The following is a 13,522-nucleotide window of genomic DNA, read 5'->3' on the forward strand; positions in this document are numbered from 1 at the left end:
CTTTCTGACACACTCATCAAAGACACTCATAATTTTGTCTATACTACACTTCTATACAGGGTTGATATATGCAGTTCAAAGCTCGTCATGGCCTGTCTTCTCGATGACGGGAAGGTCAGGCATGGCCATCATCTTGACCACCAAGCTGGTCCAGCCAGTGAAGTGTTGTGTCCGCTGACCCTTTCCTGTCTCTGGGTTGTACTGCTCCCAGGCAAAACCGGTGTTTCTCCACTCCCGGAAAACATTTTCCACCAGGTTCTTGCGGAGGCTGGAATACATAGCGCGGGCTCGATCCTGCTGGGGACCGGGTGCGAGGGCAATGTCCTAAATCAAAACAGTCAGTTCAATCCGAGGTGAATAATCGATATCTAAACTCACGTAAAGGTTCTTGAGCACAAGGTAGTTGATATTGATCCACACGGGGCTTCTCCAGTAGTTCTCAGCGGTGCCATAGAACTCATCCTTTTTACTAAGACTTCGGATACCATAATCACTCCAAAGCTCCTCGGGATCCTCGATCAAATCCAGGATGGCCTCCAAGCGAGGACTGTCAGGGACCAACATGCCCGTCAAGAAAGGTGCGAGAGACACATATCCCTTGTGGCAGACGTGGACAGACTCTTCGTAATCGTCGATTGTGGCGTCGCAGTACGCCTTCGCATCCGCATCCCAATGCAGATCGTCGATGTTCCGCTCGATGGCAGTTTCATAAGTCTTGAACTCCTCAACGTCCTCAGTCTCACCGAGAGTGTCCGCAATGCGGCGAAGTGCCCGTGTCATCATGCCCATCCAGCTAATGAGATCAACGTGAAGCTCACCAGGGTGAGGAGGCTGGGGCCTGGGGTAGTCATCTAACCCGGACGTCAAGATGTGCTGAACGGAGCGTCCGCGCCAGCGGTATGCTTCTTTAGTAGAGAACACCTCACGGTCGTAAGACTTGATGTCACCGTATTGAGTAGATCTGTACCAGAAATAGTGTTTTTTGAGAAGGGGATAGATCGAGCGGATGAAATCTTCTCCCAGCTTCGGCTGCTTTACGTAGACAGAGCGCAGGCCTTCATCCTCGGAGTAAGTCTGAGCGGAATCGTCTTGCGCATCGAGCTTGTCAATAAAAGCTTCTAGCACCATGAAAAGAGTCGGCGGGTTGGCATAATGAGGGTACTGAACCGTAAACTCAGGCGGGACCTTGCTGCGGGCCTCACTACCCAAGATTTGCTCGCGCGCAATCCAGCCATCTTCATCCATGAGGTTGAACCAACTCTTCACGATTTCAAGTCTAGGTTAATTAGTCAGCTTTGCAAGACTTTTGAACATAGTTACGAAACTGCGGGGAGCATACGCCAGATCGGGGTCCCAGTCGAGGACTGGGAGCAAGTGGAAACCTTCATCCCAAAGGAAGCCGCGGGGGAAGAATGGACGAGAGGGCACGGAAGTAAATAGGTCCTTTGGTCCCTCAAGTACAGGTTGCGCCCGGCCTCTGGCTTCCTCTGTTTCTTCCCAGAAACCCTCGTTCTCCTCATCATACTCTGGGGCAGCCGAGCGGTCGACAATGTCTGTGCCGTGGAAAAAGCCGATACCACCAACAAGGTTTGAGAGCATGGATTTAGAGAACTCAAGGTAGTCTGCGGAGTCAAAGGGAGCCTGTGGAGAAAGTATCTTCTTGAACCTCTCGGAAAAGGACAGTGAAGCACTTTCAATCTCAGCAGTGACAACCTCAGCTATAGAATGATCAGTATCACTCCTGCTTGTCAGATTAGAAACGAAAGCACTCACAAGTAAGAGGCTCAGGCGAGGAAGCAGAAGAGAATAGAATGTCAAACTGCACGTTGTGAGCTTGGTGTCTATCGAGACCATTACGAAACATACCTCGAAAGCGCCAGAGAAGACCTTCTGCACCAACTGAACATTGCCCTCGCCAGGCGAGTTGTTGATGGTAAAGACCTGCGCTGGTGGAGGCGGGTTGTCCGCTCCATATTTCTGGACGGTTTCATCGACTGCCTTCTTCATCTGCGAAAACAGTAGCACTATAAATCATTAGTAATGATGCGCAGAATTACAAGTATTCAACAAGATCCAGTGACTAACCCTTGCTCTGCCAAGTATGCTCCGGCGGCACAGCAAAACTCGACACAATAGTACGGTCCAGCGGCTTGTCGTCATACGAGGGGTGGTCGAACTCAGGATGCTCATTGCTCTGAGGGCCCGTAGTCACATCAATCGAGAAGTCCCCAAGCTCAGTTGTGTATCCGTTCAGTTTGACCTCGCCCTCAAATCCTCTAGGGTCGTCGCTCTCAGTCGCAACCCCCAAGCTGCCCAGACCGTCCATGCTAGCGTAGAATACGACAGTCGTGGGTTGGTCGGGCAGGGCATCATCACGAGGAACGCCCTTCACGCGTGCAGCCCAGCTGCCTCCATGTTGTCCGCCAGGAACCTTGATGAAATCGATAGTCAAATCGAGCGAATTTCCGGCGTCGTGGATCGTTTCCCGGCCGCCCTTTCGAACGTCGTACTCGTCCCAGCCGTAGCCCGCCATTCCCTCATTCTGTTCGCAGGTATGTCTAAAGTCTTTGTACCGTTAGCTTCTAGCCCAATGAGGGCCATTTGCCTTAAACTGGTGTCTCTGATGGTGGTGGGCGCATACTCTCTTGGGCGGTGGCATAGTTGTCGACCTTCGCCCACATCAAGCCGGCGAAGACACTGTTGGGAATTCGGGGGCGGACTCCAAAATACAGATTCGGCTTGTAAGGACCCCATAGCAGTGATTGATTGCTGGCTTTGGCAGCCTCGTTGGCGAGTGTTGACACATCGTCAGTAGCTTGGCCGGCGAGCACTGCTGCACAGAACAACGGTGCCGAAAGGAGAGAAGATACGAAAGGACGCATTATTCCGCCGACATTAAAAGAGAGCTAGAGACCTCATATAGGGAGGAAATAGCTTGTGAAGAACAAGTTATCCTCGTCTCCGGAGGTGGATTGCGGAGTTCTTATCTGGCATCAGCGGAAGCTTACGCGCTCCGCCGATCACTTGGTCTAAGCTCCACCATATACTTCACAGCACGAGCACTGTCTTATGGAGAGTTTGAGGCACGTATCCAAATCCTTCACCTAAATTGTTTAAAATGAGTATGTACAGCAACTGGCATCTATTTACAGGAAGTTTCTCGGATCCAGAGACCCGATATTGGCACTCTTTGCACGGCCATCAAACACAAACTCGCTAATCAGCTTCCCCGTACCAGGCGCATTCTGGATACCCCAGCAGGTATGGCCGGTAGCAAGGTAAAGACCCTTGATTCCCGTATGGCCAACCAGCGGGCCACCACGGGCCGAGCTTACATTGGGCAAGTAGCAGGCCTGGCGTGCTGTGACCTCGCCATCACGCAGCGCATCGGAAATAGATCCAACCTGGTGGATGATTTCCTGGCATCGTTGTTGGTCGACTTCAACATCTGCAGTTGTACTCGGAAGCGGGACTACCTGGTCCCCTTCTCCACAAGCGTACACCGTGTCGTCGGGGCGAGCGTAGATTTCTGGGGACGCCACGGTTGGCCGCGACTTGACCGACGGATCAAAGTTGGCTGGGATCTCGATATTGGTAAAGAGAGTATGCGCACTTGCTGGTCTCGTCGGACGGATCACAATGCTGTGCGCGCGCATTGCGGAAATAGGGGCTTCAGGCATGATGGAGCTTGTCCATGGCCCAGCAGCGACGACAACGTCGGTGGCAGGAATCGTTTGCGCCTGACCTGTTTCCTTATCCGTGTATGTGATTGACTTAACCCCATCACCTTTGTAGTCAATATCTGAGACAGAGCCCAATATTACTTTGGCGCCCTTCTCCTCTGCAAGCTTGGCGATTGACGTTGTAAAAAGATAAGGATGTACTTGCGCAGTTTCGCCAGGGTCGCTCATGCTTTCGTAATCTTTAATCAGCTCTGGCTCTATCCAGTCGAGCTCGAGGGGTACTTTGGTTGTCTTAAGTTTCCCCATGGCGGCTGCACTGCGCTTCTGAAGCGACAAGGAGCCACCGGCACTATCTTTGTCTTTATTCTCGCTCAGTGGGCGCCCTCGTGCAACAAGCTGTGCGCAGCCGACCTCTCTGTAGCCCCATCTATCCTTTCCATTATGCTCCTTGGCTAGTTCCGCATGAAGTTTGTAGCTTAGTGGAACGATATTGCTCGGGTATGCCCAGAGCGCTAGAAGACCACCCGCTTTGCCGGACGCGCCTCCTGCGATGTCAGACGCTTCGATGAGAGTTACGGAGTGGCGGGAGGGATCGAACGAAGGGTGTCGCGTCAGGTAGTAGGCTGAGCAGCATCCGATGATACCGCCACCTGGAATGGTCAGTACAGCCGTCCACCAATCCTACTCATGCGGGGTAGAGGCAAAGGACGATGAGCTAGTTCATACCTACAATAACAATGTCGCGACGGTTAGTTGACGCAGCCATCTTTCCGTACTGTGCGACTCGAAAGCTAGCAACTCGAAGTAAAGCCACGGTAATCGAGTGATGAATGTTGGGGAGTCTCGGCTTGAGGAAAGCCTGGATAAGGTACCGTAATGGAGCCGAGTACGTCACTCGAGTCATGTGTTTGTCTCGCCGATCGGAGTTGGACCGGTTGTACAAGACGGATCGAAATTAGATGTCTCAGAATTGTCCTTGCCGGAAAAAAAATCATTCGGAGCTATTGTTTTATTTGATGCTCAGGCGATATAATGGCATCAAAATAAACCTGAAAGGATGAAGGATAATACAGGGGCCATAGAAGTAAGATTGAAGACACAACGGTAACACCAGAAATGCATGAGACGTGCGAAAATGATGTAGAATGCTCTGATAAACAAGCACCGGAAGAACGAAATGAGGATATTGCAGCAAACAACAGTTGGGTATATCTTGCTTTTCATCGGGACGGACTCAGAGGTCTGTTGAAACCTCCTTGGCGGTTCATGTACTGACGGTACTCTGTCTTCTTCTCCTTGCGCACGCCGTACGCATTGTTTCCAGGAACTTTCGTGTTCTTGGTGCTCCTGAATTTCGAGAATCCCATGCTCCGTCGCATAAGCTCTTCGATGTCACCTTCCCCATCTGCGACGTCCAGATCCATGTCCATATCTTCTTTCGGCCGGTCAGATCGATTTTTGGAATCTGACACACCGTTCGGTCGATCTTGTTGGTCTCTGCGGTCGTTTCTGCGGTCACCCCTTGAGCCCCGTCCCGGCGGTGTCCTGTCTCGAGCGCCGTTCCGAATCGGTGAACGGGATCGGTCCCGATACCTTTCGCCCTTGGGAGGATAGCCTTTCCTAGAAGTTAGATTAAGACTTTGGCGGATATATGGTTTGAAGGACGTACCTCGTCTGTCAGAATATCTGTCACGGCTGACACTCCTGTCACGAACTCTTGCATCGCGCCCATCTCTATCACGGTCTCTTCTGTCACGATCTCGATCCCGGTCCCGATCACGGCGATCTCTAGATCTGCTCCTATCACGTCGAATCTCTCGCCTGTCCCTCGACCGGGAGCGGTATCTTCTGTCATCGCGGGGCCCTTCACGTCGCCCGTCGTCTAGAGGAGGTTCGCGTCGGGAAGTTTTATCGTAGTTTGAGTCTCCTCCAGGGGAACGCGACCCTCGGTCATCCATATCCCACATCGCTGAACTATCCACGCGGCGAGCACGCTTCGCCGGCGGCTCTGCCATTGTAAATGTGCTGAAGGTTTGAGTGTCACTTATTGCGGGAGAGGTTCGTTCGTGTGGCGGAATTGGCGTGGACGGGTTCGCAAATTCCTTGAATAGGCGGGATAGCTATCGTCGTAGACCTTAGGAGCAGGACCAAGACGGAAATGGGGAACTGTTGGTACTGATCACGGGTGTTGCTGTTCCTTGGGGAAGATTGAAGCTTCGTGCAAGATATTACGGGCGGCCGTTTGTGCCAGCTGCGCCATCTATTTTAGGTTTGGCCTCAGCCCGCCCCTTTATCTTTCCCTACACCACTCTAGTCTACCACTGTCCATGAATTCAACGAAGCTCTCGCTTTCAACCCATGTTGGTGCAAAAGACTCAGGCTATCACTGCCACGACTACCGATACTGCAACTCGCTCTGTGCCGAGCTAGCAAAACAGGACGCTATTGCATGCAAAAGGCCTCACTACTCCATGCGTAGATTGATGGGCATTTTCGTTAAGCGTCATTCAAGAGGGAGAAAACCTTGATAATGACAAGAGACGCTCACTCACAACACTGCATATTGTTTTCTAGTGAGCATTGAGCTCCGGAGACAGTCACGAGCAATCGACCTCAAGGCGACGCCATATTAGAACATGCCCGAAGTCAACTCGGCGAACAAGCTGTCTCCAGAGCAAAAAGGGCTCTCTACCGCAACTATCTTCTTTTCACTCCCGGCTGGGCCACCAAATGTACTCTCAACCTGTTCGAAACCCGAGAGCTGGCCAACTACGGCTTGAGCTCAGTAACCTGGCAACGCACGAGATCAAGCCTAGCGTCACCTTGGACACTCGAGAATCGTATAATTGCCTGTTTTGGCACATTCATATCTCGCTAGCCAAAATATGCCGTGAAGACCCTTCCATTTGGTGGACCCAAAATCATAAATTGCATCACTTATATGCCAGCCTGAGGTCTCTAACACAGATCCGACAAACATAAGATGATTAGCTCGCGAGCCAGATTGCAGTGCTACTCACCGAAATAATGACACGATCCTCCCAGCATCTAGTCTCACAGACATGCCACAACGCCAACCATAGCCAAGCACTCGCCTTTGAGATGTTGGGGTCGGTCCACTGTACATCGCTTCTCTGAAGTGAGGATACTTGCTGGAAGATTCGGCCGCTCTTACAACCTCATTATAACATCTTCATAATATTTACGCATACGTCTGCGTTTTATTGACGGACGTTGTTACTACCAGTATAGCAGACCTGCACTCAAAGACTTGATCGGGCCTCACTGCGTTGTTGCTAATCTTGCGGTTCAGATTATCGACCAGGAATGATGCGGTCCGCTATATAACTTAGCACGAAGGACAATAAGGCCTGGTTGTTGAGCGTTTGACAATTGTCGGCCATTACGGCGAGTTCACCTTCCTTGTCAAAAGCCAAGATCCAATTCGTCAGGCATTGTCTAGTAGTATTAGGAAACACTAGCCCAAATCTTTTTAGCGTCACCTTGAGAGGGTAGAAGGGCGACTGGAAGGAACATTCAATCTTTTAAAACGGACGAATGTCCCCGCTCGTCCACACGACTAAGCAGGCTTCCTTCAACCCCATTCCGGCGTTGAAACACTGCAGGCTTCAAGCTCATGGTCCATCAATGACTGGGGCTGGGAGCCTGGGGCATGCCGTTGGACTGGAGGTGTTCGCATCTGATCTACGGAGTAGCGTTCGGCAATCGTCTTCAACCATGTACCTGCTCTTATAGATTCCACTATACTAGATCTATCGGATCTGATTTTAGTTAATAGTTGGATTGCCGTCCATGTATAGGTATGATTGCAACCTTACCGTAATCCATTCGCGATTTTACATGTTATGACGACAAGGAGTCAAATAAGCGAGCGGCCCGTCCCGTCGAGCCTCAAGCTAGAGCTGAAAAGGCTAAGCGCACTCCCGGCGTCCGGAAATCTTCTGCGCTGAATCGAACCCCTCATGCCGTCAATGAAAACCCCGCAATGCCATCGAAGAGCTCATAATACTTTTCACTTTTTAACGCGGCCCTGCTCCTTATATCAAATAGCAATATGGCTCCCTCTAGCCTATCACACCGTCAGACTCACAATCTATTACTGATTTCGAAGCTGCTTAGTCTCAGAGATACCGCGTCACCACTCACACTCTTATTGGATTCATTGGAGCAGCCTGCTACGCCATTGATCAAAGAATATATACGACGTGCCCGAGTAAGCTTATCCCTCGAAGTTTCAAGTACCATGTTATAACGTCGTGTGCGCGGATGTCATCTTACTAACTCGCCGCAGCTCTCAAAGGTTCATGTCACTCTCATCGCGTTCGAGGCGTTAAAGCCGCATGACGGTGTTGATGCATTTGTCTCTGCTCGCCGAAAGTCTCCCACGGAGATAATGCGAGAAGTCGCCGCCGCCTACAAGCCAGATTCATCCAACAGCCCTAATCGCCGTATGAAATACGTCCCGTATCCAAAAATAATACTGATCATAATGCAGGGCGACTGATACTCATCGACTCTATAAACCCGTTGCTACATTCAACCCGCCTCGATAGGTCGTTCCACCTGCCAACATTCCTCAGCTCTTTCATTGTCCCCTCCGGTCCCGCAATTACCAAGCCAGATACCTCTCTCGTCGTTACATTTCACCAAGATGTCCCCGGCCGCCCAGCGCAATCGCCGTACACCCCGTCTCCCCTGTCGCTTCTGACTTATCTTGCGACAACCGTCATCAAGTTTCACTCCTTCTCGCATATCCTCGCGCAAAAAGCCGCCCGAGATCGCAGCCTCGTCCCGCCAGTGTTCGGGCTCGAAGAAGAGCAAGACGGCGTGCTCCTTGGGAGATTGGATAAACCGATTGGGAAAGGCACGGAAGCTGGAGGGGTTGTCCTGGAAATGGAGTACCGGCGAAAGAGCGGGCGCGGTGTTCTAGAGTGGTATCTCCTGCCCTCGGCATCGAAGTATCCGGCTACTCAGCTCAAGGAAATCGTGACGCTGCTTGATGATCATCCCCTGTACCGGCTTCCTGAGGATCTGGGTGCTGGAAACGAGAATGAGGAGCCTGAGTCTACTTTCGAACTGCGGCTTACGGAGAGGCAGCGCAGAGACAGAGAAGGTGTTGTGTTGCCTTACTTCGATGCACAACAGGGTAATGGACCTGGTGAAGGTGGGCGTATCTTGTACGATATGGGAGAGGAAGATGACTTTGATGAAGAGGAGGACGAAATCTGATCTGATGCGGGGTAGCAAATTCGCAGCCGACACCCTCGTCCCTGCCTTGCAGGCAATTGACCGTATGAGCCAGACGCTGTTCAATTCCTTCAGATCTGAATATGTGGTGGTGTCCTGCAACCACCGGATACATTATCTATGCATATCAATTACAAGCGGGTAGTTATGTGACATGGATAAGCTGCGAAAGGGTCTAAAAGAAGCGCCACCATATAAGGAAGAGGAAGATGAATGCGACACCTGCGAACGGTCCATACTGCAAGGAGTCAGAACGATATTTTGGGCGAAACAAGACGAGCTTACCTGTTTTACCAGCAACTCCCAGTTGATGCGCACTGCCGCTTTCCTGTACTTCTTGCTATCTTCCCGCAGGCGACCTGACAACTCGCCCATACGCTCTAAGCTATCTCCTCGGTATAGCAGATCCTCAATATTCTTCGTCATCACTTTTGTTACGTCCCGAAGCTCGTCGTTCAGTCGGTCAAGGTTGGCAGACGCCCGGCTATCCTGGTACACCTTCTTGCTGCGTTGGATGAATGTGTCGAACTCCACAAATGCGTATGGGCGTAGGGTTGGGGACTGGTATTGTGAAGCTGGGTAGGTGTTGGTGAATTCGGTTGCGATATCTGAGAGATAGGTGAAGGCGAGTTTGCGAGGGTATGAGCTATCGCATATGCAGAGGAAACAGACGTCATCTTTAATCAGATAGCTATTCTTCTCATTAGCTCGAATCGCTGTTATGATTTATGCCTTAACGGCGACTAGGACATACTGTAGGCTGTATTGACCAGACTCAATGCTCGCTTGTGGTGCGGAATTGCGACTCAGTCGGCGGAAGATCATCTTAGCTTGACCTTTGATCTCTGATAGTTGTGTCTCGGACTAGAAATGGTCAGCCCATTGAGCTTTTTGATTACAAAACAAGCAAAGATAAAAAAAAAATCAACTCACCTGCTCATCATCTACTGATGCTGCCAGCATCAGGCCTACCTGCAACATCAGCTCCACCGTTTACTTTCACTACTAACACCACTCGCGTCTTACCGTCAAGCCTAGCAATCTGAGTTGATTTGACCATCCTGCAGTATCAGTCCAGCAGTACCAGCTATCCTTGCTCTCAAAAAAATTATAGCTGTGCTTGCTACCAGACAGTTGTAATCTTCTGCTTTGTTGTCCTCATCTACCTGAGTCCAGACTGCGGAGCAATGGCCCGCGGACGCAAGGCGGTCGACCCCGGCAGTATCAGGAGGCAGCCAGCGAGGTACGGAGTACACTTCATGCCCTCCCTCATCTTGTTGCTTGATTTGACGTGGCGGCTTATCAGCTGCTGTGACGATTTATGTGTGGTTAAGACTGACGAACATGTGTCAGGAATTGTCGTTCGAACTCTACCGCTGAAGCAGCTATACCGGGTGATGTAGCGAAGCCCAGCGTCGCAATGGACTCGACGAACACCAAGCCGAAGAAGACTCCGCGGAGGGCTGCGAAGGATAAAAATGAAGAGGAGAAAATGATGACTAGCAAGAACTCGCTACTTATTGATATAAATCTGAAGGTGAGCCGCACTCCTTGTGATGCCTCGAATGAGCCTTGAACACAATGCTAATAGGATCTAGGCATTGCTCGCGCTCCCTGAAGCTTGGGACTGTCTTGAAGAGTCAGAGAAGAAAGAAATTCTAGATCTACTCCCTAGTGACATACATCCGAATCCGAACCCTTCTCTAAATGATCCCGAAGCAAAAATCGACCCTCTACCATCAGAGTTTCTGCTCTACTCGAATAATTGGGGTGAAGCCCTCCGCACCTTTCAGCTGGATCTCGCAGAAGGGCGCTATAATCCGCAATGGATGCGTGAGGCCGAAGAGGCTGTTCGAGAGCGAGCCGCTGGTAAATTTGATAAGTTCAAAGAACAGGAATTCGAGGAGTTCTGGGGTCAAAAGCAGAAGATGGATCGAGCCCTGGCTGCTGGCGCAAGCTCGAAAATCAAATTAAGCACTCTTATTGAGCATGGGGTCATCCAAGTGGGCGACATTTGGAAATGGTCGAGGAGTTTCTACCGCCCGAGGGTCTTGATTGAAAAGGAAGCCAGGGTACATTTGGTTCCCTACAATGCGCGAATTTTCCAGGCAGCTAACATCTTCTCAGATCATCGAAATCAATGGATCGAGACTGACTTTTACTATTCCCGCGGGACAACGGACATTCCTGAAAGAAGCAGTGAACCCAGATGCAAAAACGCCGGAGACGGAAGAACAATCAGCAGACCAGCCAGAGTCTGGTCCGATAACCCCGCCATCATCGCAAACCAACGGTATAGCTCTTTCAGAAACAAATACGGAGTCGGATGCGAAAGATACAGAGGCTGGTCCCTCCAGGAAGCGCAGCGCCGAGCCGGACATTGAAACTATGTCCACCAAGAGGCCGCGTGGACGTCCGCGCAAGCAACAGACCATTCCAGCGCAGGAGAAAACGTACGATCCTGTAATAGAAGCTACCAACTCCCGTCCTGAGAATGGAACCGACTCTCTGTCCTTTCATATTGAAAACAACGCAGAATCGTCAGCGGGGATGCAAAACGGTGGCTCGCACTCAGATGCAGAACCTTCGAAGAAAACAAGGCTCAATGCATCAGACGAAATCAAGCACCAAGAACCAGAGATTATCGACCTTGTGGATGATGAACCTTTTCAGTCGTCACCAGAAGAGAACGGCGAGGCCGATGACGTGATTGTACGTGGTATCCAGGCCCTCAACACACTTCTAACGAAGATGTTGAAAATCGATGGCCGAGTCGGCAAATCCAGCAATGGCAATGCCTGGAAAGAGCTCCGCTGCTTCAGGAATAACCAGGATATGGGCACCCTATGGGAAGTCAGACAAGCTTGGTTTTTGAAGAACAAATAGCGTGTTCCTTAAGGAGGAAGCAGACTGAACTGCCCCATCTTTTGTTTTCATACCCGAAGACATGTCCTTTTTCCCATCGGGACGACCTTTTGCCGTGATGGTCAAAATGTTCATTTTCCATCGCAGAAGTTACATTTCACATTGTACATAATCATGGCCTGGCGCATCTCGCGCTGAAAGGCTGCCGTATAGATACCCAATATTTCTCAGAATGCATCACTGTTTGTTCCAAATATCGTGTTCTCCTCCCTGCCCGCTCGCCCCTGCTCCGCGTCCGCAGCATAATCGACCGCGAAACTACACTGGATGAAATCTTCCAGCTCCTCACTAACAGTCTTCAGCTTCTCCTTCACACTCGCAACACCCTCCTGGCCCACAATATGTCGCGACGGCGGATTCTCATGGCCGCCGATTGCGGTGATGGCGTAAACTGTCTCTTCAACCAAGACGCCCATATGTGCTGAACTAAGCGGAGGGTATGTTGATATAAGATCCGGGCCTGAGAAGGGCCCGTCTTCAACGGAGCTAGTCTGATTCTGGTTCTGAGAAGCGTTGTCACTGCCGTGCTCCGTATTTGGTAGGCGAGGCACTAGGCGGTTGAGGATTCCTCGGAAGAGAGGTGCTGGATTTATGCCTGGGGAGTAAGCCGGGACAATTGGGGGGACGCTGGTGACGAGGTTTGTGAGAATGGGGATTTCAATGCTGCATTGGAAGATGGTTAGTTTGACGTTGAAGGGGGCGATTTCATATGCGAGACTCTTCGAGATACATCAGTTATGGCACTTAATAAGAGAGCGTCTGGATGTATGGGACTTACGTCGCAGAAGCCTTCGAGGGCCCAGCCTGCTGCGCAGTACATGCCGAGTCCGGGGGTGCCGATGTGCGCGGCTGTTGCTTGTCAGAACATATCTATGTGACATGATAGCATTTGGAAGTCCTTACTGATTCCGGAGACTATCATGACATGTCCTGACTTCTGACGCCTCATGTGAGGCAGCGATGCCTTGATGATATTGAGCGGGCCGAAGTAATTAACCTCGAACTGGTCCCGGACTAGGTTCAGCGTTTGTTGAGAGGCCGCAAGCTCTTCTACCGTTCCGACGAGGGCTGAGACACAATTAGAAAACAATATATTGTAGCTAAGTGGCTTGCGACAATGTCTCACCTTGGCTGGTACAACAAAGGAGAATGTCCATCCTTCCAAAAGTCGCAACCGCTTCAGCAACCACTGCCTGACACTCTCCCACTATCCTGCGTCCGAATATCAGCCTCGTTATTTTGTGCACGGATTGCTCGCTTTATATCCTATGCGCACCTTATATCTAATTGAGCGGACTTGAACCGCTCGACCCAGCCCTCGTCACGGTGCGCCTCAACTTCCGCCACGAAGGCATCGAACATTTCTCGGCGGCACGCATCGCGATCAAGGTCCGAAGACGATATACCGACGAGAGCGCTGTCCCCGTGTGCAAGGATCTGGCGCGCAACCGAAATGCCAACGGGAGAATCCCCCGCGGTGATCACCCATACACGCGACTCCTTATGCGGAGGGAACTGCGGGCGGGAGTAGTCGGGAGAGGGGTTGTTCTCTGTCATGAGGGCGGGGGTTACATTCACGGGGCGAGCATATCCATCGCGCAAGAGGACATCCCAAGATTCGAGCCGCAAGTGCTTCAGTTATAGTT

General features: G+C 51.1%; 7 protein-coding genes across 7 annotated transcripts; 2 read left to right on the forward strand and 5 right to left on the reverse strand.

Moving 5' to 3' along the window:
- Positions 1-19: 19 nt before the first annotated feature.
- cwh41 (mannosyl-oligosaccharide glucosidase) lies at positions 20-3,014 on the reverse strand. Its single transcript, XM_073732220.1, has 7 exons — positions 2,642-3,014; positions 2,086-2,565; positions 1,867-2,024; positions 1,774-1,819; positions 1,340-1,718; positions 379-1,276; positions 20-324 (listed from the first exon to the last, which is right to left on the reverse strand). Exons 1-7 carry the CDS (start codon positions 2,880-2,882, stop codon positions 76-78), a joined length of 2,451 nt encoding a protein of 816 aa, XP_073584041.1. The 5' UTR covers positions 2,883-3,014; the 3' UTR covers positions 20-75.
- On the reverse strand, positions 2,681-4,745 carry BDW74DRAFT_21343 (NAD(P)/FAD-dependent oxidoreductase). Its single transcript, XM_073732219.1, has 2 exons — positions 4,410-4,745; positions 2,681-4,333 (listed from the first exon to the last, which is right to left on the reverse strand). The coding sequence occupies exons 1-2, from the start codon at positions 4,585-4,587 to the stop codon at positions 3,147-3,149; spliced, it is 1,365 nt and encodes a 454-aa protein (XP_073584042.1). The 5' UTR covers positions 4,588-4,745; the 3' UTR covers positions 2,681-3,146.
- BDW74DRAFT_21342 (SNUT3/LISCH7 family protein) lies at positions 4,746-5,850 on the reverse strand. Its single transcript, XM_073732218.1, has 2 exons — positions 5,353-5,850; positions 4,746-5,298 (listed from the first exon to the last, which is right to left on the reverse strand). Exons 1-2 carry the CDS (start codon positions 5,696-5,698, stop codon positions 4,904-4,906), a joined length of 741 nt encoding a protein of 246 aa, XP_073584043.1. The 5' UTR covers positions 5,699-5,850; the 3' UTR covers positions 4,746-4,903.
- A 1,877-nt stretch (positions 5,851-7,727) lies between these two features.
- Positions 7,728-9,019, forward strand: BDW74DRAFT_21402 (Elongator subunit IKI1). Its single transcript, XM_073732221.1, has 3 exons — positions 7,728-7,917; positions 7,996-8,152; positions 8,200-9,019. Exons 1-3 carry the CDS (start codon positions 7,759-7,761, stop codon positions 8,931-8,933), a joined length of 1,050 nt encoding a protein of 349 aa, XP_073584044.1. The 5' UTR covers positions 7,728-7,758; the 3' UTR covers positions 8,934-9,019.
- Positions 9,020-9,126: 107 nt separating this feature from the next.
- BDW74DRAFT_167985 (SNAP receptor SEC22) lies at positions 9,127-10,011 on the reverse strand (the record flags this gene model as incomplete). The annotated part of the gene is made up of 5 exons (XM_073726759.1): positions 9,127-9,189; positions 9,237-9,642; positions 9,706-9,815; positions 9,885-9,919; positions 9,978-10,011. The coding sequence occupies 5 exons, from the start codon at positions 10,009-10,011 to the stop codon at positions 9,127-9,129; spliced, it is 648 nt and encodes a 215-aa protein (XP_073584045.1).
- A 124-nt stretch (positions 10,012-10,135) lies between these two features.
- On the forward strand, positions 10,136-11,940 carry BDW74DRAFT_21414 (uncharacterized protein). Its single transcript, XM_073732223.1, has 3 exons — positions 10,136-10,488; positions 10,550-11,023; positions 11,079-11,940. Exons 1-3 carry the CDS (start codon positions 10,372-10,374, stop codon positions 11,835-11,837), a joined length of 1,350 nt encoding a protein of 449 aa, XP_073584046.1. The 5' UTR covers positions 10,136-10,371; the 3' UTR covers positions 11,838-11,940.
- Positions 11,941-13,520, reverse strand: BDW74DRAFT_21410 (short chain dehydrogenase/reductase family protein). The gene is made up of 5 exons (XM_073732222.1): positions 13,153-13,520; positions 13,003-13,088; positions 12,780-12,944; positions 12,655-12,725; positions 11,941-12,595 (listed from the first exon to the last, which is right to left on the reverse strand). Exons 1-5 carry the CDS (start codon positions 13,431-13,433, stop codon positions 12,044-12,046), a joined length of 1,155 nt encoding a protein of 384 aa, XP_073584047.1. The 5' UTR covers positions 13,434-13,520; the 3' UTR covers positions 11,941-12,043.
- Positions 13,521-13,522: the final 2 nt, after the last annotated feature.

Source organism: Aspergillus multicolor, assembly GCF_047715735.1.
Source record: "Aspergillus multicolor strain CBS 133.54 unplaced genomic scaffold BDW74scaffold_12, whole genome shotgun sequence".
NCBI lineage: Eukaryota > Fungi > Ascomycota > Eurotiomycetes > Eurotiales > Aspergillaceae > Aspergillus > Aspergillus multicolor.

What these genes read in the sequence shown, in the direction of transcription:
- cwh41 (XM_073732220.1), bottom strand. Translation starts at nt 2,882, where the DNA reads ATGCGTCCTTTCGTATCTTCTCTCCTTTCGGCACCGTTGTTCTGTGCA. An exon ending in CTATGCCACCGCCCAAGAGA is followed by an intron (nt 2,566 to 2,641) that starts GTATGCGCCCAC and finishes AACGGTACAAAG; the next exon opens with ACTTTAGACATACCTGCGAA. An exon ending in GCATACTTGGCAGAGCAAGG is followed by an intron (nt 2,025 to 2,085) that starts GTTAGTCACTGG and finishes AATGATTTATAG; the next exon opens with TGCTACTGTTTTCGCAGATG.
- BDW74DRAFT_21343 (XM_073732219.1), bottom strand. Translation starts at nt 4,587, where the DNA reads ATGACTCGAGTGACGTACTCGGCTCCATTACGGTACCTTATCCAGGCT. An exon ending in TCGCGACATTGTTATTGTAG is followed by an intron (nt 4,334 to 4,409) that starts GTATGAACTAGC and finishes TGACCATTCCAG; the next exon opens with GTGGCGGTATCATCGGATGC.
- BDW74DRAFT_21342 (XM_073732218.1), bottom strand. Translation starts at nt 5,698, where the DNA reads ATGGCAGAGCCGCCGGCGAAGCGTGCTCGCCGCGTGGATAGTTCAGCG. An exon ending in CAGATATTCTGACAGACGAG is followed by an intron (nt 5,299 to 5,352) that starts GTACGTCCTTCA and finishes CTTCTAGGAAAG; the next exon opens with GCTATCCTCCCAAGGGCGAA.
- BDW74DRAFT_21402 (XM_073732221.1), top strand. Translation starts at nt 7,759, where the DNA reads ATGGCTCCCTCTAGCCTATCACACCGTCAGACTCACAATCTATTACTG. An exon ending in AATATATACGACGTGCCCGA is followed by an intron (nt 7,918 to 7,995) that starts GTAAGCTTATCC and finishes AACTCGCCGCAG; the next exon opens with CTCTCAAAGGTTCATGTCAC. An exon ending in ATCCAACAGCCCTAATCGCC is followed by an intron (nt 8,153 to 8,199) that starts GTATGAAATACG and finishes ATCATAATGCAG; the next exon opens with GGCGACTGATACTCATCGAC.
- BDW74DRAFT_21414 (XM_073732223.1), top strand. Translation starts at nt 10,372, where the DNA reads ATGGACTCGACGAACACCAAGCCGAAGAAGACTCCGCGGAGGGCTGCG. An exon ending in TTATTGATATAAATCTGAAG is followed by an intron (nt 10,489 to 10,549) that starts GTGAGCCGCACT and finishes AATAGGATCTAG; the next exon opens with GCATTGCTCGCGCTCCCTGA. An exon ending in TGATTGAAAAGGAAGCCAGG is followed by an intron (nt 11,024 to 11,078) that starts GTACATTTGGTT and finishes ACATCTTCTCAG; the next exon opens with ATCATCGAAATCAATGGATC.
- BDW74DRAFT_21410 (XM_073732222.1), bottom strand. Translation starts at nt 13,433, where the DNA reads ATGACAGAGAACAACCCCTCTCCCGACTACTCCCGCCCGCAGTTCCCT. An exon ending in CATGATAGTCTCCGGAATCA is followed by an intron (nt 12,726 to 12,779) that starts GTAAGGACTTCC and finishes GACAAGCAACAG; the next exon opens with CCGCGCACATCGGCACCCCC. An exon ending in CCCTCGAAGGCTTCTGCGAC is followed by an intron (nt 12,596 to 12,654) that starts GTAAGTCCCATA and finishes TGTATCTCGAAG; the next exon opens with AGTCTCGCATATGAAATCGC.